Source organism: Podarcis muralis, chromosome 1, assembly GCF_964188315.1.
Source record: "Podarcis muralis chromosome 1, rPodMur119.hap1.1, whole genome shotgun sequence".
Lineage (NCBI taxonomy): Eukaryota > Metazoa > Chordata > Lepidosauria > Squamata > Lacertidae > Podarcis > Podarcis muralis.
In genome coordinates this window covers 117,155,201-117,179,872 of record NC_135655.1, presented here as the reverse complement: position 1 = coordinate 117,179,872, position 24,672 = coordinate 117,155,201, and the positions used below count along the sequence as shown (strand labels likewise).

Here is a 24,672-nt window from a genome sequence, read left to right as displayed (position 1 = left end):
TCACTTATGGACTCGCTGTTAAGACTGTGTTCATGGAAGACAATCTTACTTGGCTACGAGTGGTCGCCAAAGAAGGAGGAGGAAACATCGGATGCCGTGTTAGTTAGCTGTTGGGCACAAATCGCTGCAGCTTGTGCTATTGCAACTGATGCGATTGGGCTACAAGAAAATTTGCAGTTATCTATCTGGTCTTAACCACTGCAGTAGAAGAATTTTATTGTGGCAGTTAGCTATAATTCTCTTTGGGTTTATTTCCTTTATTGTGGAGGAGTGAAGAGTTTTGCCTGGAACTTTAATGAAGGAACAACTTCCTGTTTGATGCGAATAGTAATTTTGTTTTAGACTTTTCTTTGTCCTGAAATAGAAGAATAGAACATGCTTTGAAATGTTAGTACACAGGGGCAGAAATACATTAATTGGAACATGCAGTGATTCTTGCTTCCCATTAAATGGATGAAGCCATGGACTGCTCTCTTGTTATCTGTAATTGGTAATTAGAAAATCATCCTTTTTAATTACTCTTGACAGGTATTGATTGTGTGGTATGGTATAATTAGTTGTCCTTGGGGAGTATATGCAGAATAAATCCACACAAATAATTGGTTTTGGTGTTTCTTAAAGCTCAAGTTCAATATTTCTAATTATCTTTGTGAGAAGCCTTCTGATGTTTACTGTTTCCACAGCCTCTCTCTGCATTCTGGCTACATGTTTTCCAAATAAGAATAAGACACTCTTTGAACTAAAACACTTTGCAGCCTCACCAGCAATATAGTTATAATCGCTAAGGCTAAGTGGTATAATCACAAAATTCTACGGCCACTGTAATTTTTAAAAGTTTGGAAAACAAATTAAAGGATATTTGTGGGGGCAGGGGGTGTTCAAGGAACTTTATCTAATTTATTAAATTGACTTTTGTAAATTATTTGTACATAGAAGTCATGGAATCACAGAGTATATAAAAAAAATTACTAAACAGAGAAGTCCCAATCCATAATGCACTGTGCTGGACAGAGGTTGGATGGGGTGCAAGTAATCCTCTGTCCATCCCTTCCTGGACCCATCAGCTTCTGTCAGTGAGGGACCTCTGCCCCGTTACACCCTCTGAAATGGCTGGTGGGCAGAAACTTCTGCCTGCAGCACCCTTGGTGGTGATAGCCAACACAAGTCCCCCAAAATAGGGTTCAGAGCTGAGTTGGCAGAGGATCCACTGAATTATTTTTTTTAAAGTGTTTATTAATTTTCCAATAAGAACATCCAATTGACATATCAGATCAAATCCAATAAAAATAAAAAACTAAAATAAAAAAGTCCAACTGCCTTCCAAATTGCAATCTTAATTTTTTTTACTTGCCACGGTCTGAATTCCAAAGCATTTTCCACATCATCATAGTCCTGCCTCTTATAATCGGTGTTTTTATAATTCCATATCACGATTTTAGGATCCACTGAATTTCTGAGTGTCATGTGACGGCAAATTTTAAGGTTCTGTGCTATGCTAGCATAGGATGTGGTGCATTGAAGAGGCTCCCCCACCCCACTTCCCTCACCTTCTGCAGAGGCCCTTGTGAGCAGCAGGGATGATATGGGTGTGTTGTTCTTTTAAGCCCCAGGGATTTGAATTGTCCCTTAAGTTTTATTTTTATTTTCTCATTATGTTTATATTGCACCTTTCCTTAAAGGAGCTCAAGTTGGCAAACATGCAGTCCCACCCCCACCCCACCCCATCTCTTTTTATCCTCACAACAATCCTTATACACCCAAAACCATGTCAGATGCTCAGATGAGTCCCGATAACTATACAGTGATACCTCGGGTTAAGTACTTAATTTGTTCCGGAGGTCTGTTCTTAACCTGAAACTTGTTATGTACTGAAGTTCTCACCCTGGGCCAGCAGGGGGATACTGTAGATAGTTATGCAAATGAAGGATCGAAAGTGACGTTCAGTGATTGGAGGATAGTTTTAGAAAATGGCAACAGTTACATTGTTCTGGAGCTCTATATAAGCAGGCTGACTGAGCTCCTCAGTCAGTTCTGTTCCAGCTTACAAATAAAGAGCTGCTTTGGAAGAATCGCTGTGTCATCTGATATGTTCGCCCACAACTCAACAAAACTGTTCTTAACCTGAAGCACCACTTTAGCTAATGGGGCCTCCCGCTGCCTCCGCACGATTTCTGATCTCATCCTGAAGCAAAGTTCTTAACCTGAGGTACTATTTCTGGGTTAGCGGAGTCTGTAACCTGAAGCGTCTGTAACCCAAGGCACCACTGTAGTCGATGAAGTTGTCTCATAAAAGAATTCAGTCATTTCGTTTCATGAGCCTCTCGGATTCAGCAACAGGGGAAACTGCCAAGAGCCAATGCAGAGCAGAGTGTGAACACAATTGTTTGCTTCGTTGTGCAAAGTGTGGCACATCTATCCCAGTGGCCTCTTGTGTTTTTAAAGCTGAAATTGCACCCCAGATTCTTTTTGGAGTACCTGCTTGGTTTCCGTATTTTAATTCTCCCTCTAGGACGACTTCAGTCCTACTTTCTTCGATTTATATTTGGCATGCCTAGACGCACTGCTGCTCTTCATTTGAAAGCTATTCTGCCTGGTTTGGATATAGTCAATTCACTCTCTCAGCTTCATAGCTTTCTCCCAGCTCTTTTGTATTCCAGGTCATGACAGACTCTTGTCAGTCTGCCTGGATGAAGGAATTGCTGCCAAAAATGAAAAGGTTTCTTCGGTGTGGCTGTCTCCTTCTTACTGTTTATGTGTAAACTGTGAGCAAGACAAATGTATGGTCAAACACAGATTAATTGATATTTAATTATCTGTTTATTAAATTTCTGTACCATCTTTCATCCAAGGATCATCAGGCAGTTTACAGTACAGTGGTACCTCGGGTTACATACGCTTCAGGTTACATATGCTTCAGGTTACAGACTCCGCTAACCCAGAAATAGTGCTTCAGGTTAAGAACTTTGCTTCAGGATGAGAACAGAAATTGTGCTCCAGCAGTGCGACAGCAGCAGGAGGCCCATTAGCTAAAGTGGTGCTTCAGGTTAAGAACAGTTTCAGGTTAAGAACGGACCTCCGGAACGAATTAAGTACTTAACCTGAGGTACCACTGTACACACAGAAATATACACTTAATTTCACAAAACCATAGTCATATCAAAACCTTTCTGGGGTTCCCTTCACCCCAGGACTTCCTCCCACCCCTCCCTTGGATTCCAAAGTACTTCCCCTTTTAACCGCCTCTAATTATCTAAATTTGTTATACTCCATTTTTATCTTTGTTAATTTAAATTACAAGCGTTGTGTGAATCCTGCTGATGTTTTTAAGCTCTTACAGAGTTTCGGTGTCCCAGTATTCATGCTTGTTTTGTCAACCAGGATTCTCCTCCCATTTCTTGAATGTTTTAAACAACAGACTGTTGTTAACTGAAAGTGCGGTCCTGTACATGTCTACCCGGAAGTAGACATATACACTGAATTCAGTGGGGTTTATTAAGTGGGCATAGGATTGTAGGCTGAGTCCCATAAAGGTTGTAAAAGCAATAGTACCTTTTCAGAAAGCATAAACATTTTTATATTCATTCCTGTGAAACAGGTATTGGCATTTAATTTAATTTTATTTTATTGCAAATGTCTATTCACGTACCCAGGTTTACATACGAAATTGCACCTGTTTTTGTCCTCATGGAACAAATCACGCTTCGAAAAATGAGAGAGATTATCGGATGGTCAAATAAAGATGGAGATGGAATATTCTCACCGGGTAAGTTCCACTTTTGACATGCTGCCCTAAATGCCAAGTTGCCGGTTAAGGCTGGAAAAAATACAACTACAGTAGTTGCTGAGCATGTATGCTTTTAACTGTATGCTATTACTTTGTTTAAAAGGGACATGGGTGGTGCTGTGGGTTAAACCACAGAGCCTAGGACTTGCTGATCAGAAGGTCGGCGGTTTGAATCCCCACGACGGGGTGAGCTCCTGTTGCTCGGTCCCTGCTCCTGCCAACCTAGCAGTTCGAAAGCACGTCAAAGTGCAAGTAGATAAATAGGTACCGCTCCGGCAGGAAGGTAAACAGCGTTTCCGTGCGCTGCTCTGGTTCGCCAGAAGCGTCTTAGTCATGCTGGCCACATGACCCCGGAAGCTGTACGCCGGCTCCCTCAGCCAATTAAGTGAGATGAGCACCGCAACCCCAGAGTCGGTCACATAATGGTCAAGGGTCCCTTTACCTTTACTTATTACTTTGTTTACAAACAGCATTAAAAGCATCAGTTACTATCTGATAGGCCATTTTAAGTAGAATTTTAGTAGAGTAGAATTTTAAGAGGATGAATTAAAAAAAAAAATTAGTCCTACAATTGGTCCTACCATTGGGCAGAATGAGGCGGCACGTTAACTTAGGGGGCCGAGGGCAGACCACAAACAATTCTGTTGCATCACAGCTCTAAATTCCGCCATGCCTGTATGAAATGTACACAGCACATTTCACCAGCTATGCTTTTCTGCCTCCATTCGTAACACCAAACTTTTCCCGCCCTCCCTCTTATCTCTTTTCTAACGTTCTATTCTCATGTTCTCTTGTTACAGGTGGTGCTATATCCAATATGTATAGCATCATGGCTGCCCGCTACAAATATTTCCCAGAAGTCAAAACCAAAGGCATGGCTGCAGTGCCTAAACTGGTCCTCTTTACCTCAGAACATGTGAGCTCAACAAGCTTAATTAACTGTTGTTACTGCAATTGTTGGGGAGGGGGGCTAAGGAAGATGCCATTCCATCACCATCAGCCCAATTCTGAAGGGGTACGACTGCCTGATTTCAACACCACCCGTTGCATATTTTGGGGTGGCCCTAAAACTGTCACAGAAAATGACCTCCAGCTACTTAGATGGAGGTTCTGTTGAACCTGAGGAGGATGGTTGGTTCTCTGAGGATTCTGTTTCCTAGAGTTGGTTCTAGCCACCATCTCTGTCATTAAGCTTGCTTTGGAGGCAGTATGCAGTATCCAGTACAGTGGTACCTCGGGTTACATACGTTTCAGGTTACATACGCTTCAGGTTACAGACTCTGCTAACCCAGAAATAGTGCTTCAGGTTAAGAACTTTGCTTCAGGATGAGAACAGAAATTGTGCTTGACATGAGCCAACAGTGTGACGCGGCAGCTAAAAAAGCCAATGCAATTCTGGGCTGCATCAATAGGAGTATAGCATCTAGATCAAGGAAAGTAATAGTGCCACTGTATTCTGCTCTGGTCAGACCTCACCTGGAGTACTGTGTCCAGTTCTGGGCACCACAGTTCAAGAAAGGACACTGACAAACTGGAACATGTCCAGAGGAGGGCAACCAAAATGGTCAAAGGCCTGGAAACGATGCCTTATGAGGAACGGCTAAGGGAGCTGGGCATGTTTAGCCTGGAGAAGAGGAGGTTAAGGGGTGATATGATAGCCATGTTCAAATATATAAAAGGATGTCATATAGAGGAGGGAGAAAGGTTGTTTTCTGCTGCTCCAGAGAAGCGGACACGGAGCAATGGATCCAAACTACAAGAAAGAAGATTCCACCTAAACATTAGAAAGAACTTCCTGACAGTAAGAGCTGTTCGACCGTGGAATTTGCTGCCAAGGAGTGTGGTGGAGTCTCCTTCTTTGGAGGTCTTCAAGCAGAGGCTTGACAACCATATGTCAGGAGTGCTCTGATGGTGTTTCCTGCTTGGCAGGGGGTTGGACTCGATGGCCCTTGTGGTCTATTCCAACTCTATGATTCTATGATTCTATGTGCTCCGGCGGTGCGGCAGCAGCGGGAGGTCCCATTAGCTAAAGTAGTGCTTCAGGTTAAGAACAGTTTCAGGTTCAGAACGGACCTCCGGAACGAATTAAGTACTTAACCTGAGGTACCACTGTATACAGAAGTGGGTTTTACATCCCCCACCCACCTGCAAATGTTTCATTGTGACAAAACCGCTCACGGCACTCTGACAGAGATTTTCCTCAAACCAGACTGTAGCGCAGTGTTAGGGACAAGGAGGCTGTGAGGAAGACAAAACATGTCTTATTTACTTGGCAGCATTTGATGTGGCTGCTTGTGATACCTCACATTATCTACAAAGCTCAGTCACCCCAAATATCTCTTAATTTGTCTTAGAGCATGGGTAGGCAAACTAAGGCCCGGGGGCCGGATGAGGCCCAATCGCTTTCTCAATCCGGCCCACGGACAATCCGGGAATCAGTGTGTTTTCACATGAGTAGAATGTGTCCTTTTAATTAAAATGCATCTCTGGGTTGTTTGTGGGGCACAGGAATTCGTTCATTTTTTTCCCTTCAGAATATAGTCCGGCCCCCCTACAAGGTCTGAGGGACAGTGGACTGGCCCCCTGCTGAAAAAGTTTGCTGACCCCTGGTTAGAGCTTACCATGTCCTCAACTAATTAACACTTCCCCTGCCCCCCTTTCAAAGCATTCATAGTAATGTTACATAACGAATAAAGTGCCTGTGAGTGTGTACAAAGTGCCTGTCCGCACAGAATCAAGGAACAGAATCTGCCACCCCACAGATCTGATTCCTGGTATCTACAGTGGTACCTTGGTTTACGAACTTAATCCATTCCGGAAGTCCGTTCTTAAACCGAAACTGTTCTTAAACCGAGGGGCACTCTCCCTAATGAGGCCTCCTTCGCCGGTGCCCTTCCACCGTTCGGCTTTCATTCTTAGACCGAGGTAAAGTTCGCAAACCGGGACACTACTTCCGGTTTTGCGGAGTTTGTAAACCGAATCGTTCATAAACGTGGCTGTTCTTAAACCGAGGTACCACTGTATCTCTCTTTTTAATCTTTAGGCAAGGTGGGGGACCTAGTTGTAATAATGTTTTGGGTTGTTTTGCTTCTTTTTATATATTTTTTGGAAATGTTTAGAGCTTATAGCTTGCTGTGGTGCTCCTAAATCATGTCTGACCCTTATTTCAGCACTTATTCCAGACCATTCCCTCTGACTTTTACCACTGCATTCAAACTGCTTCCTTTAAATCAGGGATCGGCAAAGTTTTTGTGGCTTGGGCCAGTTCATGGTCCCGCAGACGCTGCAGTGGGCCGGAGTGTCTGCACGCGCATGCACACATGCTCAAATACTGTTTCAAGCGCTCCTTCCAACATGGAGGAGGCTTGCGCATCTTCCCATTGGCTGCAGGAGTTTCCTGCAGCCAATGAGAAGCCAGCCAGCGTCGCGGAAGGCGGTCCCCACTCTGCTCTGCTCCTTTTTAGTGCAGCACACGGGAGCCAACCAAGCAGGCGGCGAGGGTCCATGGGCTGGTTAAATGACCCCCATGGGCCGCTTGTGGCCCATGGGCCTTAGGTTGGCGACTCCTGCTATAAATGGTTGGTTTGTGCCTGGAAGCAGCTGCCACAGAAAAGGGTATAACAGCCTTTTGTGTGCGTGGCGCTTGCAATGAGCAGCTAGGGCATCTCCTGCTGGCAACCATTGCTACTACACAACTAAACTTGACTTCATTTTCTTTCATTCCTTTCTAAAAGGACTGACGAGTTTTTGTCGCTGTTGTTTTTGCAGAGTCACTACTCAATAAAGAAAGCTGGAGCTGCGCTTGGTTTTGGAACAGAAAATGTGATTTTAATAAAGTGCAACGAAAGGTCTGCTCCCATAGCAAAATAGCTGTATTGAGTTTATTTGTTTTTTGTTCTGTGCAACAAGATGCTAATGTTGTTACTAATTAGATCAGTTGAATTAATTAAACTATGGTTAGTGTTCACTTCTATTTGGTCTTTATTTATTTGTTTTAAAATATTCTTTGTTTTTGTCTTTCACGTTGACTGCAGAGGCAAAATAATACCAGCTGATTTGGAAGCCAAAATTCTGGAAGCCAAACAAAAGGTAACCCTGATGTTTGTTTTTTAGGGGGGGGAGGACTGAATATATTTCCTAGTTAGATGAACATAAGTAACATACATTTTGTCTTCTACATAAATGCATACCACACAGTGTAAGACAAGCTAAGGAAGAAATAATAAATTAATTTACAGTGCAATACTAACCCTTTGCTGCTGGAGCTCCACTGCCCCCCCCCAGACCCCCAGCAAGGGGAGAAACTAATAATCCACTGGTGATTGCATCAAGTCCTCAAATGGACTTTTGGGGGAACCAATGAAAGAAAATGTGACAGTTAAAAAATATGCACGGCAGAAAAACTGATGAAAGAACCTGTAATCAGTTGCAATAACTGGAGTTAACCTCTGTTTCCAATATTTATGTTTCCTCATGAACTTTATCCTCTGTCTTACCTCATAGGGATATGTTCCCCTTTATGTGAATGCAACTGCTGGCACAACAGTTTATGGGGCCTTTGACCCAATTCAGGAGATGGCGGACATTTGCGATAAATACAACCTTTGGCTCCATGTGGACGTGAGTAAGATGAGCTGCGATCCTCTGCACGCACAAAGAATAAAATCTCACTGAAAGCAGGGGGACTCACAAATCGTGTCCTCACCACGGAGGGCACGTGTTGCAGTGAGACTGACCTCACGGTTTGTGTGGGTGGGATTGTTTGGATAGCCACAACAACCCGATTGGGTCCCTTGGTTGCTGGGGCAATTCTGGCCAATGGGGTTGAGAGAATTTGCAGCCGGGGAACCTATTTATACCGCTGTACGTTGCGTCGAGCTTCCTCTTAGTACCTCGTGCATCGGATCACCCGCCCACCCTCCCTATATTTAGGGTCTTGCTATGACCTTGCTATAGGGACACGGGGGGCGCTGTGGGTTAAACCACAGAGCCTAAGACTTGCCGATCAGAAGGTCGGCAGTTCGATTCCCCTGCCCACCTAGCAGTTTGAAAGCACGTCAAAGTGCAAGTAGATAAACAGGTACTGCTCTGGCAGGAAGGTAAATGGCGTTTCCATGCGCTGCTCTGGTTCGCCAGAAGCAGCTTAGTCATGCTGGCCACATGACCCGGAAGCTGTACGTCGGCTCCCTCGGCCAATAAAGCGAAATGAACGCCGCAACACCAGAGTCGGTCACAACTGGACCTAATGGTCAGGGGTCCCTTTACCTATGACCTTGCTATGCCGTTGTGGGTCGTCTGCTTTTGGCGCGGGGGCCAAGTAGGAATTTTCCCATTCGGCTAATTGGCTGGTGCCACTTGGGTTCCGCCTGCCACATAGCAAATCGTCACAACTTTGTAAGGTTTGGCAGTTAGGCATTGGTTCAAGGTGTGGTGGAGGGGAGGTTGTCACCTGCCCCTCCCAATGTGCGATTGGGTATTCCATTAAAGCAGTGTTCCCCAACCTTGGGCCTCCAGCAGTTTTTGGACTACAATTCCCATCATCCTTGACCACTGGTCTTGCTAGCGAGGGATGATGGGAGTTGTAGTCCAAAAACAGCTGGAGGCCCAAGGTTGGGGAACACTGCATTAAAGGAATCCAGGGGCTCGCCATGCTTTTGTCCGATCCCCTTCCAGGTTTTCGGACCACGCCAGAGCACCTGGCTCTTTGGGGTGAGGTTGCGTCTGTGGTAGGACCAATGCTTCCCCAGTCTGTTTACCCTTACTGACTTCTGCCGGTGTCCAGTTGTCAGTGCTGCCCTGCCGGATATGTAGGTGCAGCTAGTTGAACCAATGCCTAAGCAAACCACTCATATTCTGTAATCAATAAAGTTGTGGCCAAAATTATGCCAATAACCTTAAACTAATATTGGTGTCGACTGTGTCTTTCTTTTGGAGGTCTTGGGGGTCTTCACATGCAACACTTCTGAATAAATACATTTAGGATTGCACTGCGCATATTGATTTTTTTACCATTTTCAAGTGGAAAAGAGGATCCTCCTAGCAACTCTGCTTGTTAGTATTTGTATTGTAGTAACACACGGCCACTTCTCCTTGTTTGAAAGTGCAAAATTAAGAAGAGCGCCTGTTTGTGAAATCATGAACGTTTTCATCAGAAATTTAGTGCCCAGAGTTTTGACAGCATTGATCCTTTTGCTAACTGTGGAGTGTCAGATACTTGGAGGGTTCCTCCTAAGCCTTTGAACTTTCTTCCATCACTTTCAGGCTGCCTGGGGCGGAGGATTGCTAATGTCCAGGAAGCATCGTCATAAGCTGAGTGGCATAGAAAGGTATTGAATCATTCTCATCTGCATGTTTATTTAGTTAGAAACTTCTCCATGGTACATATGCCATTTTGCAAATACCTAGGGAAGATAAACCCCTATCTTAAAAATATTATAGATTTTTTTTAAAAAAAAAAGAGCAATTGACAAGAATAAAAGATCCAATGTGAGGGGGGAATATTCCATGTGTCCATGTAGAACAGAAGCAGCTTTTATGCAAAATAGAATTTTCATGTCAGTGTAAGTTTTACATTTACATTACATACCAGAATGAAACAAGAGAGACTTCGTGCCTGTCCTGCCAATTCAAGGTGGTTCTTTTAACATGAGAGTCAGAAGTAATACAAAACACAAGTGAGTGAGAAGATTAAAGATTTTCTTCAAAACAGCAAGCAATATATACATACCAAGCAAGCACTTCCATCTGCCACTTGGAAGCCCTCAAGAAGTGGCAAAGTGACTCCCCCAGGTAGCCTCAGTTTGCAGGGCCCTGCGGCCCTGTGCACCAGCTTCTCCAAAACTCTGCCCACAACCATCCGATTCACCTCATGAGAAGAGAAGACTCCCTGGAAAAGACCCTGATGTTGGGAAAGATGGAGGGCACAAGGAGAAGGGGACGACAGAGGGCGAGATGGTTGGACAGTGTTCTCGAAGCTACTAACATGAGTTTGACCAAACTGGGGGAGGCAGTGGAAGACAGGAGTGCCTGGTGTGCTCTGGTCCATGAGGTCACGAAGAGTCGGACGCAACTAAACGACTAAACAACAAGCCTGTGCGCCTTGCCTGACTGGCTACGCGCAGATCATTCATTACTGGCTATTTGCAGATTATTCATTAGCCACCTCCTCCCAATGCCTCACTTTCTCAAAACAATGTTCAGCATCAAAGAAGGTACCTAGCACTATCACTTCCTCCCAACTGATTAGGACATTAAAGGCTGTTCTCATGCCATCAAATAACTTAACAAGAGATAAGAAGGGGAAGGAACAGAGGCAAGTAGGGCAACCATGTTAGATCACTAACTCCTCGATATACAATTTATCTTCCAGATAGATTGCCCATACAATGTCTCATGAGTGAGATGCTTTGGGACAAAAATTAGCAAGACCTTTTGTCTGCATCAGCTGTTAGCTTTGTGTCACTTCACAGTCACACTCTCTGTGAACTGCACTCAGCTTGTGGCCTGCCTTCCACCATGGTCAAGGCTGGAGCTGTCATCAGTAATTGGCAATAACTGGTCCCAATGGTTCTGCTATTTATTATATTTTTGCATTAATCGACTGCATTGATCTGTGTGCATTGGGAAGGGCACACACTCTCTAACTAGAGTTGTCACAGGCAACACTTGCCAATTTTGGAAAGACCAAGAAGATGCTCACAAACAGTATGTGCCAATAGTGGTGAATCACAGAATTGTAGAGTTGGAAGGGACCCCGAGGGTCATCTAGTCCAAACTCTTGCAATGCAGGAATCTCAGCTAAATCATGCATGACTGATGGCCACCCAACCTCTGGTTAAAGACTTCCAAGGAAGGAAAGTCCATCACCTTTCATGTGAGTCTTTTCCACTGTCGAACAGCTCTTACTGTCAGAAAGTTCTTCCTGCTGTTTAGTAGGAATCTCCTTTCTTGTACCTTGAATTCATCTGTTCAAGTCCTACCTTCTGGAGCAGCAGAAAACAATCTTGCTCCATCCTCCATGTGACATCCCTTTAGATATTAGAAGTTGGCTATCATAGTCTCCTCTTTACCAGGCTAAACATACCCAATTCCCTCAAGCGTTCCTCATAAGGCTTGGTTTCCAGACCCTTGATCATCTTGGTCACCGAAGCAGTCCCACTGTTGTACACTTTTAATGCCCTGGTCACTGCATGAGATTCACATCTTTAACAGGCTGGATCTACAGACCTGAAGGATCATAATGTCAGCTTTCTCACAGAAGCTGTTATATTTGGACAACACTCACTGCACCTTCTAGTTTATTTAGAGCAGGAATCGGCAGAGTCCAGACTTGTGGGAACGACTTAATCTGACTATATCCCTGAGACCCACCAATTTGTGTGATGTGCTTGCATAGTAGCTTAGTGAGGGCGGACATAAACTCAAATCTAAAGAAGGACGCCGAGTATATCTGAACACATGCCCAAATCTCTCCCAAATTTTCTTCATTTCAACAAACAGAAAAAGAGGTGAAGAGAGACACCGTTGGTATTGTTAATCTACTGGAGGTCAGAAACCTTTGCTGATCTACTGCAAGTCTCTCAAGGAACTGGTCTAACCAGCCATTCCTGATCCACCTTTTGCCCATTCCTGACTTTCTAGAGAGGAGATTTTGCATATCTTGGTGATAATGTGGGGATTGGGTATCTCAGGAAATTTCAAACACCAGCCCATGTCAACAACTGTATTTTAGAAGGGGGGGAGAACAATTAGTGGGAAATATAGCTGAATATCCTGTTTGCCTAAACTTATAGAAATTCCCACGCTGCTGTTTCTAGAAGGTGGCTCTTTCAGGAATGAAGTTACATGATCAGCTAGACCTGACAGTAATTAATTACCATTCATTACGCTATCAGCTTCTCAGTATTCTCTCTTTACCAGTAACATTAATCCTGAAAAGACAGCTTCCCTTAGTGCAATTCCAACCTTCGGCTGCAATGCTTGCCCCAAAGAATAACACTATTGGCAATTTTTGTCATCTCGTATTCCTAGTATAGACCATTCTCACCTTATTAGTCCTGGTGGCGCAGGGTCTTGACATCGGAGTGAGGGAAAATATGCCACAAACTGCATATTGCAGATAGGAGATGTATTTGTAAGCCCAGGAGATATTTTGCCCCAACCATCTCAAAAAGTAAGTAAGTCCCACTGGGATCCAGACTCTGGGAAATGGCCCTGCTCTGGACCCAGCAAGGCTAAATCTCTCACTCCATTAATTCTAAGCACATTCTTTTCTTTTTGCAGAGCCAACTCTGTCACATGGAATCCACACAAGATGATGGGGGTTTTATTACAATGTTCTGCCATTCTTCTTCGGGAAAAGGTTTGCTTGCATGTCGATTTCTTTTTAAATGGTACAGAGCAAACACAAATATGTTCTGTTTCTACCTTTACAGCTTCTCCCAAAGAATCCTGGGAGCTGTAGTTTGCTGAGGACTCTGTGAGAGATCTCCCAAAGAACTACAAATCCTTAGGATTTCCTGGAGGAAAAAGCATGATTACTAAACCAATTTAAGTCTGTGGTTGTTATAGCTACAAGGCCAAAGACTTTCATTCTTCTTGCCTTTCTATTGGACTTATTCAGTGCTATTTTTATAGAAAAAGAGGTGCCAGAACTCACCATAATCACCTCCCTCATTCTCTTAGAATGGCAATGGCGCCCACCTGAGAGGTGCCGGAACGGAGTTCCACCAACTTCGGGCTGAAAAAAAGCCCTGGATTTATTTGTTTAGAGTATTTTTATTCCAACCCTTCAACAAGGTTTCCAGGGTGGCATTGGCATGCCACGCCTGTAGTCTTGGTGGCACCTAGAGTGCCTTATGCTGATTGTAGTTACAACTGACTCCTATGGCTGCCAAATGGGATTTGGTGATTCCACTGTGCTTTCTTGCCTACTAAAAACTCCACTATAAAGGATAACCGAGGAACATCAAATAAGTAGAGTTGTCTAGTGTAACTGAGTCCACAGTAGTCAATGTGCTTTTAAGGTGCTCCACACATTAACTGTGCCACATTTTACACCCACCATTCACCTCTTCTCTGCCATGTTGAAAATCTCCCGATGGCACAAGAAGGTTGCTATGCCATTGTAATATTTTACGTTGGTGCAGTGCCGCATTTTGCTGGTGTGGAGGGCTTTAAGGGTGAGTTTATCCTGTCCGGGTGATGTAACTCATGGATAGGAAGATCACTGTTAGTCGCTGCCATTGGTTTTTGTAGTTACGTGCTTAATAGTCACAAAACTGGTCCGAGATGCAGGAGAACTAATAGTACACATGCAAGAAAAACTGCCTGGGCAGCAGATGCTTCTTTCTGTTTTGCAGCCATAAGCAGGCCATGCAATGAGGGGAGTTGCTGAAGTGAGAAAGGACGAAGAAAATCTAGGTGGGCGTGAAAAATCGAGCTTAGATTCCCTTGGGAAATGCTGCATATAAGTGGAATGCCGTGCACATACGTTCTGTGCATGCGACACTATATTTTATCTACTGCTTGATTTCATATATTTGAAGAGGGTGTTTTCCCAACAGGGCATACTTCAAGGTTGCAACCAGATGTGTGCAGGATATCTGTTCCAACAAGACAAGCAATACGATATAACTTATGACACTGGGGATAAAGCAATACAGTGTGGTCGCCATGTGGACATATTCAAATTCTGGTTGATGTGGAAAGCCAAGGTAAGCAATAAAATGTCAGAAAAATGCACATCAGTTTTATGTGAGAAGATAGTTCAACTAAGTCCAGAATGCGGCGGCTAGACTGGTGACTGGGAGTGGCCGCCATGACCATATAATACCAGTCCTGAAAGACCTACATACATTGGCTCCCAGTACCTTTCCGAGCACAATTCAAAGTGTTGGTGCTGACCTTTAAAGCCCTAAACGGCCCAGTATACATGAAGGAGCGTCTCCGCCCCTATCGTTCAGCCCGGACACTGAGGTCCAGCTCCGAGGGCCTTCTGGCAGTTCCCTCACTGCGAGAAGTAAAGCTGCAGGGAACCAGACAGAGGGCCTTCTTGGTAGTGGCGCCTGCCCTGTGGAACACCCTCCCATCAGATGTCGAGGAAATAAACAACTATCTGACTTTTAGAAGACATCTGAAGGCAGCCCTGTTTAGGGAAGTTTTTAATGTTTGGTGTTTTATCGTATTTTTAATATTCTGTTGGGAGCCACCCAGAGTGTGGGGGGGTATAAATAATAAAATTATTATTATTATTATTATTATTAGGGTTTATCACTGTAGCCTTAAGTTCCCAGAAATCCAAATCTGTTAGTCCTAAATGTTTATATCTTCACGGATGGGGGAGGAAGGAGTTTTTGGAAACTTTTAGCGAAACTACATTCCTTTCCACAAAATAGTTTTTGGATAGACTGACCCCCGAACCCTAACTTCTCCCAATACAATTGCTTAATAGAATGCTTACAAGAATTTAATTTTTATCCCCCTAGTGAACCATTTTTTGTGAGTCTGGTCGTGTTTATTATTCATTTGTGTACAATTTTGTAACAGGAAAATATAACAACAAAAGAATGCTTATAAGTAAAGGCATTTAAACTAATGGTTCTTTTTGTTCAAGTAAAACTAAATATATGTGTATATGCTTGTAAGTCTATTTTCAAAATCTGTATTTCTTTTTAAAAAGGAATATATTGAAAATTCGGGTCTGCTTGAAGGACATATTATTTATAGTTCATTTTTTAAAGATTCTTATTTCACACAGGCTGTAAAATATGGTGTAATTTGTAAAATTAAATAGTGGATTTAAAATTTAAAAATTACGGAGACACTAAAGATGAAGATATACAACTTCAAAATTTCAAAAGAACATTCCATAGTTTAGCAACCTTCAGAATTTAAAAGAATAACATGGAAAATAAATATAGTTGAACACAAATATTTTATACTCAAAGCTAACCAGAGCAAATATGTGCAAGGAAGAGTACAGAACTGAAATTTAAAAAATATCTTTTTTTTTCAAAACAGGGTACAGTGGGATTCGAAAGTCAGATCAACAAATGTCTTGAATTAGCAGAATACCTCTATAATAAAATTAAGAACAGAAAGGAGTTTGAGATGGTTTTCGAAGGAGAGGTAAGCAATGGGCCACAAACTACTTTCAATTAAAAATGGGCATTTGGGGAATAGAAAATGCACCATCCAGCCCAAAGTTAAGCACTTTAAAGCCAGTGTTATTTTCAATGGGGGATATTTAACTACATGTTTGACTCACCAACTGAAGTCAATGGGGTGTAAAAGTGCTGAACTTTGGTTGGCTCACGGCAGGCCCCAGGTTTTCGTGCAGCCTTTGCCAACGAAAGCCTTGAAATGTAATTCCCCACCCCAACCCCAGTTTCAGCTAACTGGGCAAATGGTCACTTGTTTTTCTTTGCTTGCTTGCTTGCATTTAAAGGACAAAACTGCAGTATAAGTACTTAGCTGCAACTAGAACTGTACGATGCTTGCATGTAGGCTCTATTTGGGTCTGTGGACACATTTGAAAACTGGAGAAACCCTTGTAGACACACACACACACAGTGCCAGAGTTACGTATAAGCTAAACAAGCTATAGCTTAGGGCCCCACTCTCTTGGGGTCCCCAAAAAAATTTAAAGGAAAAAAAACCTGGATGTACATTTCTAAAATATAAGATAAAAAACAAATAAAATAAAACCTACATACGGCAACAGTGTTTGTGTTGTGTAGGCTCCTATGATGTAAGTAATGGCCTGCTAGCCTGCTCCCTAAAATATCACTGGTTTGCTCATTTCTATATATAGGGTGCCTACATTCTGCATGGACTGGTTGCATGGCAATGTGTAGCATGTACCTAATGTGTTTGCATTATTAAGTTTGTTATGAAGAAAAAATCATTTTAAGTTAGAGCTTAATAATTATTTCACTGTTAATATACTTCTTTTTAACTGTATTTCACTGTTAATATACTTCTTCTTAATTGTATTTCAGTTCAACAATTACTTTGATAAAATACATATTTTGTTATGTGAAAATGACTTTAGATACCTGTTAGGTCCATAAATTACCATATAGCATATATTCAACACAAAAAACAGCGACAATTTGTTGTTGACAAAGGACAGCTGGAACATAATAACAAAATAAGGGACCAGCAGCCTTGAAAATAAGGGACCAGCAGCCTTGAAAATAAGGGACCAGCAGCCTTGAAAATAAGGGACCTGCAGCCTCACCTGTTCCAGGCGCTCCAGTCTTCCTGTCCTCCTGCAGTCTGGTCAAACTCATGCTGGTAGCTTCGAGAACACTGTCCAACCAACTTTGTGACCAGAGGTTCAACTGACTAGAATCTGAATCACATGCACCACAAGGCCTATGCAGCTTCAACTTAAGATGGCTCCCCAGCCTGGCTTTGCACTGCAAAGTTTGCAGCAGCACGTGCAACAAAATGGCGTCCAGCATTCAAAAAAACCCCTCAGCTTGCATTAACTAGCCACACACAAGGCATGCAAGCTCCACCCCCCCCCAGTTGTTCTTAGACTTCTTATTGGGTGAGCAACACAGCCAAGCAACACAGTTGGAGCCTCCCTCCTCCCTGGCCAGCAGGGAGGGAGGGAAGGAGAGGAGCTGCTTCCTTTGAAATTTAAGGGACATCCTTTAAGGGACATTTAAGGGACATCCATCAATAAGGGACAGCAGCGGGACATGGCGCTGGAATAAGGGACTGTCCCTTCAAATAAGGGACACTTGACAGCTATGAGCTGGACATAAAAAGGGCCCCATTACCTTCAGTAGTTTAGGGCCTCATCAAACCTAAATCTGGCCCTGTACACACACACATGCGCACACACGCACACACACACACACACACATATGCACCACCACAAATAGTTAAAAAGAAGTATTGCCCTTTCAAAAGACCACTGGAGAGTTGGACTGGATTTGATATCCCGCTTTATCACTACCCTAAGGAGTCTCAAAGCAGCTAACATTCTCCTTTCCCTTCCTCCCCCACAACAAACACTCTGTGAGGTGAGTGGGGTTGAGAGACTTCAAAGAAGTGTGACTAGCCCAAGGTCACCCAGCAGCTGCATGTGGAGGAGCGGGGAATCGAACCCGGTTCACCAGATTACAAGTCCACTGCTCTTAACCACTACACCACACTGGCTCTATTCCGTGGAGGCAGGAATCCTGCGCTTCTTCCTGCAAAGCCACCGAACAGAAAAGTTCAAAATGTGAAAATCCACTGGGCTTTTGTAAGCACCTTCTGTGGATTTCCCTTCCCCTCTTTCGCCTCAAAAGATATTGTGATGTGCCACAAGTCGAACGAATGGCATTGGCAACTAAAGGCCACGCTTCCTTAGGAAGATAAGGCTCATAAACTGATTGGCAACCCTAAAGTAATCTGCTCTTAGCTGAGATGCCACGCTTCATTTTCTGCGATGCAAAGGTTGCTACTTTTGTTAATTCTGCTACTGGTGCTTTCTGGTGGTTTCACTTCATAAAGTTTGGCTGATTGGACACTTGAGTGTGCTCCAGTTCCTTATTTAACTTTAAAAAACTGATTCTCTGTCTTTTAACAGGAGAGAGTGCCTTTCTGTATATACTGAGGATTTTGCTGGCACAGGAGTGATGGGAGGGAGAGAATGTGTTCTCATCCACTTAGTCCTAAATGGGCTGTTTGTATTCCATATTCATTATGAACTAATGTAAAAAAAAATCTGGAGAAAGAGAGTCTTAAGATGGTAGCTACATACAGAATTGCATCTATTGGCTGTTGCTATTTATTAACAAGCAAAATTTCCAGTTGTGGTTGAGAGGAGGTTCCTTTCACAGTGATGACTTACAACAGCTCCTGATCCAAGCTTCCCTATTCAGCCAAACCTCTGATCCTAAATTTCCTAAACTTTGGGGAGGAGGGGTAGCAATGGGGTACATCACCCAAAGTGTTTGGTGTGTGGTGAGTTGTTTTTTTAAAAAAATGAAATCTGAATTTTTGTGTTAGTATTTTATTTACCTACAATTTTGATGAGTTTGCTTTGTTTCGTTTCTGTCTTTATAGCCTGAACACACAAATGTTTGCTTCTGGTACATTCCACCAAGTCTCAGAGGGATCCCAGACTCGGAGGAGAGGAGAGAAAAGCTACATAGGGTAATCGTATCTATTTTAATTACTCCTAAGCATTTCAGAGGGATGCGGTTGGCGCTGCGGTCTAAACCACAGAGCCTAGGGCTTGCCGATCAGAAGGTTGGCAGTTCAAATCCCCATGACGGGGTGAGCTCCCGTTGTTCGGTCCCTGCTCTTGCCAACCTAGCAGTTCGAAAGCATGTCAAGTGCAAGTAGATAAATAGGTACCACTCCAGCGGGAAGGTAAATGGCATTTCCTGGTTTGCCAGAAGCAGCTTAGTCATGCTGGCCACATGACCCGGAAGCTGTCTGCAGACAAACGCCGGCTCCCTCGGCCAGTAAAGCGAGATGATCGCCGCAACCCGAGTCGTCCATGACTGGACTTAATAGTCAGGTGTCCTTTACCTTTACCTTTAAGCATTTCATGGCAAGCCCTCACAGTAAAACAAATACAAGAAAACCATGTAATAGTTGACCTCTGTGAAGATGGCTCAACCTTCTCTAAGCCAAGGCCAGAGGTCTAGCTCTCTGTGAGAATCCAGAGATCCCGAATAGGTTTCTGAGAAATCTTATAAGGAAGGGGATTTTTCACGTGGCTGCTCCAGTAAAGAAACAAAGGACTAAACATTTCCCTTTTTCTATTTGAATCAAAAAGGTCGCACCCAAAATCAAGGCGCTGATGATGGAGTCAGGTACCACGATGGTTGGATATCAGCCACAGGGAGATAAAGCAAACTTCTTCCGAATGGTTGTCTCAAACCCTGCAGCTACCAAGTCTGACATTGACTTCCTCATTGAGGAGATAGAAAGACTGGGGCAAGATCTGTAATCCCTTCAAATGACCCGTTTTACTTCTCTAACAGCACTATTTTCCGGTACTGGCTTCTTCTGGTTTTGGTTTGTTTGGGTTTTTTTGTAACCACTTCTGTAGAACACATTTCAAGGTAATCCCTTTCTAAGTGTTCGATTCTTCTGAGACACCCTCCTTAAAGAAAAACAATGACAAAAAAAACCCCTGTATATTATGAAACATATATGTGTATTAGTAGGTTATTTTACCAAAAGGGGAAAATATATTATCTTAAAATGCATTGTCCGCCCTTATTTAAAAGCCTGGCAAATCTAGTTAGCAGGAAGCTAATAGTAATAAGGTAGGCAATTAAGAACTCTGCACAACAGATGTGTACAGTAATATATATAATATCTAAATAAATGAATATATATATATATATATATATATATATATATATATATTATAAATAAAGGGGTGGTGAGCCTAAGAGTAATTCACAGTGTATTTTCAAGTGCAGAGGTGTTCTCAGTCAAGGACTGCTCCTACACAGCTCCATTTGAATTAATGAGGCTTGACCAGAGCATTGCTTGGAAGATTATACCCCAACACCCTCATTGCTTGGGAGTAACCTCCCTTGGTTTGAATGGATAGCACTGGGCACCATCCACCTCCCTAAGTTTCTCCTGATTTTTTAATGGGCGCAGTCAAGCCAAAGGTGAGCATTTTGAAGCCCCTCTGGAATCAAAGGAACTTAAGAGGACTTAGCTTTGACTGGATCATGGCCAGGATGTACAAATATTTAGGACTGGGGCAGGAGGAAGCTAATGTTTTCATCTAAAAGGTAAATCATGCAATAACTGGGCCGATGCCATATCCCAGACGAAATTAGGTATGTATGGGGAAAACGTTTTTAAAGATGTAGATTCTTAGGAACTAAGGAAAATGTTTAACCTTATTTAAACTTTGTTGCTGGTGCTTCTCTGATGTATAAAAGAAACAGCAACGCTTTCCTAAAGAGAACCACCTACTAGATGTATATATGCCCCCATTAGTTGTCATATCAGGGGATAGTAGTAGCTGAGATGTTGTGATAGGCCATAATATTATTGTTGTATTTTTTAGAATTTGATTTGTGTAGATTGTATACATTACTGTTAGACCGCGGGAGGAGGGAGGAACTAAATGTAATAGTTTTCCAGCAAGATAACTGTTCAGTTCTCGGTATATGAACTGTTTGCTTTCTTTATATGCAAAGATTTACCATGCTAAAGAGCTGTCTTGTATTTTCTTCCATTTGTAATGTATCCTATTTATATAATTATCAAAGTTCTAAATAATGTTTATTGGTATTTTAGTGTATTTGTGAGCCAAAGAGAAGATTAAAAATTAGTCAAAACGTTTATATAATAGTGCCCTTAAAACAATAACTTAATAGATGATTTTACTGTCTATAAGGAATCCTAACACTGTATATAGACTTTAGCCTAATGAAATACTTTCATTTTAATAGAATTGTCGCCTTTACTAATTGTACTGTAGTCTGGCTGTACGTTCTGTGTTCTGGGTGCTTTTTTAGTGAATCATGAATGCTTACATTAGGCCGCTGCATACTCCTGGTAGTTTAGGGCCAAACTCTGTAATTTATTTAGATAAATTCTGTGGCAAGATACCCAAAGAGTGGTGATGATTCTGTGAACATGCTCTCGGATCTCATGAACCTCAGAAGGGTACCACATCGTCATTTGGAGTTTATAAGAGAAAAGGAAAAGCTTGCCACAGGATATTTCACGTATGTATGGCTGCCTTGCCACAGTGATTTCCGCATTGTTAAAGATATCAGATTTGCCTCAGATTTTATTTGCTAGGTAGTCAGTATTACAGATTCTCAGTCAACTGCCCTTCTAGGAGTTAACAAAGTCGCAGAACCAATAGAACTGTCTGTCAACAAAGTAACTTGACTCAAGCAACATCTTCTGACTGAAGAGCCTTCCCGAATATGCTGCTATGGCGATTAGCTTCAGTTTTAAGGCCTCGCTTTTCCAGCACATCATAAATGCTAAGGACTACAGCCCTGCACCAAGTGACCAACACGCGGGTCCCATGGAAAGGAATGGAATGTATATACGTCAACTGAAGTTTTGCACAGGTAACTTTATGGCCTGGATTAAAACAAAGCAAGCAATTGCTTTGTTGGAAAACATTAGCAATATTTCGACGAATGTTTGTTGGCATATGTGTAGCTTTTACCTTTTTTGTTTCCAAGTGGGGAATGAACAGCATTTAAAAGTTGCTCCCCGACCCCGTCTCCCCCTTCTGCTTTAGGTGCCCTCTCTCTCGCTCTCTGTCTCTGGTTGGTTCTTTCTCCTGTGATCAGCGCTCCTGGATCGAGATGTGTCTAGACTGCCCTAAATGTGTTAAATGTCCATATGGCATTTTTTAATAGCATTTGGATGGAACAACCGAGAAGCCGTTTGCAAAGAGTCTTAACATCTGCTGCCTCTAATTAATCTCCAAATATAGAAAGTTTCACTCTGAAATGAAAAAGGGAGAGCCACATCTGTATTTTTTTTAGGCATGGTGTGATAGGTCTCTCGTTCTGTTTCTAGTGAAGGAACTTCCTGCCCCCCTCTTTAATCTTTCCAAGACAGTGCAGTAAAGATAATGGGCTCTTCCTGTTCTATGATCCCCTTCTTGCATCTTGACTTTAACATCTAGGAGATGATCTATGTTTGTTATCTAATCCAGAGCCGTAGTGATCATAAAACCACTTTGCAGTCCTGTGCAGTAGACATCCTGCTATTTCTGCTTCGGAACCATCATTTTGTTTTACGCAGCTCCTAACACAGGACAGGTACCACTTCCTTATAGTCCTTAGATACAATCTACCTGCAGGGTGTTCAGACTTGGAGTTATATTGATCTTCAGCTACAAACAAGGAAGCACAAGTCAATAAGCCTTGTTGTGAGTTGCGCCTACCTTCCTTTGACACTTGGGACTTTGTGTGCAATTCTCAGTGGTGCAAAGGCTGAACACCTACCACAGGTACCATCAGCAGTGGCGCCCATGCTAGCTTTTTCTTCTGATTGAAATATGGGAGACTTTCTTCTTAGGCTTTTGATTTCTTTTCTAATCGCCAAGCAAAAGGTTGGCATGCCAATCAGCTGACTGATGACATATTTTTTTGACTCCAGTCAAATGTTCCGAGGTTGCCACTGTGTAGATATTTGCTTACCTTTCAAAAGTCCTTAGGCCATGCATAGTGCTTCAAAAGCTCCAAGGAAGAGCTGATGGGCAGCAGTTGCAAAGCACTGTGCAAGGTGGGAAAATCCCTTTTGGCTCAGCTGCATCACCAATCTACCAGAAACCTGACATTATATATGGCATCTGGTATGAGCAGGCACGTGTGGCTTATCCAAAAAGAGCCTCACAGACCAAATGTGGAAACCTGGTGGCCCTTAATAATAAAAAATAATCTATTACTGGTACCCCACCCATCTGACTGGGTTGCCCCAACCATTTTGGGCTGCTTCCAACATATAAAAACCTAATAAAACATTTAAAAGCTTCACTATAGAGGGATGCTTTCAGATGTCTTCTAAAGGTTATATAGTTACTCATCTCCTTGACATCTGATGGGCGGGCATTCCATAGGATGCCACTACCAAGAAGGCCCTTGTGTCAGATTTTTCCCATAGTTGCATTAAAGTTCAATTTCCCTTGCCCCACCACCCAAAGTCAATGTGAAGATAGCTTGCCCACTGGTCCTGCAGCAGTTGGGAGGCAAGTCTAGCGGAACAGCAAAGCATCTCCAGACAGGAGCACAAAGAGTCCTCTGTGGAGAAGACCTAGAGTTGGACTAAGACCAGGGAGACTCAAGTACCAATCTTCACTCAACTATGATGCTCATCAAAGGATGTTGACACACCCTCAGCAGTTTAACCTACCTCACAGGGTTGTTGTGAGGCAAAAATAAAAAAGGGAGGAGGGGGGTTGTATATGCTACCCTATCCTCCTTGGGGGAAGGGTGAAATAAAAATGTAATAAAATAAATAAAATAAAATAAATTCATTTTTTAAAGCCAATAATGTCATTGTTTCACAGTAAAAGCTACTGTAAATGCTACTGAGGTGGGGATGAAGAGAGTCACTGTGCAGAAGACACTTGCCCCAAGGGAACAATAATGAGAAGTTTGAATATTGGCATTTTGCCATGGTAATAGAGCTCAGGTTCCTCAGTGCAAAATCAGCAACAGGCTGTTACAGAGTTCCTTTCACTCTTCCATAACTTAACAATTTGTGACCAGCTCTTCTCCCTTACTTAAGGAGATTCCATAATGGCATTTTCTGAGGCTTGTAATAAACTCTTCCCGCTTTTGGCTGCCACTGTGAAATAACTCTTCCAAGCTTCCAAGTTCCTTCATTTCTCAGAACCCTCCAGATTCCAATCATTAACCCCACAATAATTGCCATTTGAATAACATGTTATAATCAGGACTTTTTTTCAGCTGGAACTCACCAAAACTCACTTCTGACCCCTCTCAGGTGGGCACCATTGCCATTATAAACAGAACAAGGGAGGCGTTCATAGTGAGTTCCGGCACATCTTTTTCTAGAAAAATAACACTGGCTATAACGAATGTATGAGGAAGGTAAGAGTTACTCTTTTGAGGATACATTTGATGAGGTACTAGACATGTTCAAGATTATTTAGTGGATTATCTTTCTGCGTTCCTGTTGAGATCCTGTGAAGTAGGGACTGCAACTTTACTGTGTGGTAATTGACATCCCAAACCAATTTCTGGGGCTTCTCCTGAGACTGCTATCACGAGTATTTATTAACTTGCTATAGCGGTACTCCCTCCTTCTCCCTACATATATGTTGCTGATTTAGATAGTTGTTTTTTTAGAAAGACTAACACAGAAAACCAATTAGAGGAGTCAACTCTATTTCCCCTTCAGCT

At 42.7% G+C, this 24,672-nt stretch overlaps 1 protein-coding gene across 4 annotated transcripts in view; it reads left to right on the top strand.

Moving 5' to 3' along the window:
- The window catches only part of GAD1 (glutamate decarboxylase 1), a 61,554-nt gene extending 37,997 nt beyond the window's left edge, over positions 1-23,557 (top strand). For all 4 annotated transcript variants that reach the window (XM_028749989.2, XM_028749998.2, XM_028750017.2 and 1 more), the window contains exons 7-17: positions 3,651-3,763; positions 4,585-4,700; positions 7,553-7,632; positions 7,819-7,873; positions 8,288-8,404; positions 10,046-10,110; positions 13,067-13,145; positions 14,350-14,499; positions 15,806-15,913; positions 18,854-18,943; positions 19,575-23,557. In XM_028749989.2, coding sequence (XP_028605822.2) covers positions 3,651-3,763; positions 4,585-4,700; positions 7,553-7,632; positions 7,819-7,873; positions 8,288-8,404; positions 10,046-10,110; positions 13,067-13,145; positions 14,350-14,499; positions 15,806-15,913; positions 18,854-18,943; positions 19,575-19,748 — 1,147 coding nt within the window. In that variant the 3' untranslated portion in view covers positions 19,749-23,557. The remainder of the gene's footprint in view (positions 1-3,650; positions 3,764-4,584; positions 4,701-7,552; positions 7,633-7,818; positions 7,874-8,287; positions 8,405-10,045; positions 10,111-13,066; positions 13,146-14,349; positions 14,500-15,805; positions 15,914-18,853; positions 18,944-19,574) is intronic.
- Positions 23,558-24,672: the final 1,115 nt, after the last annotated feature.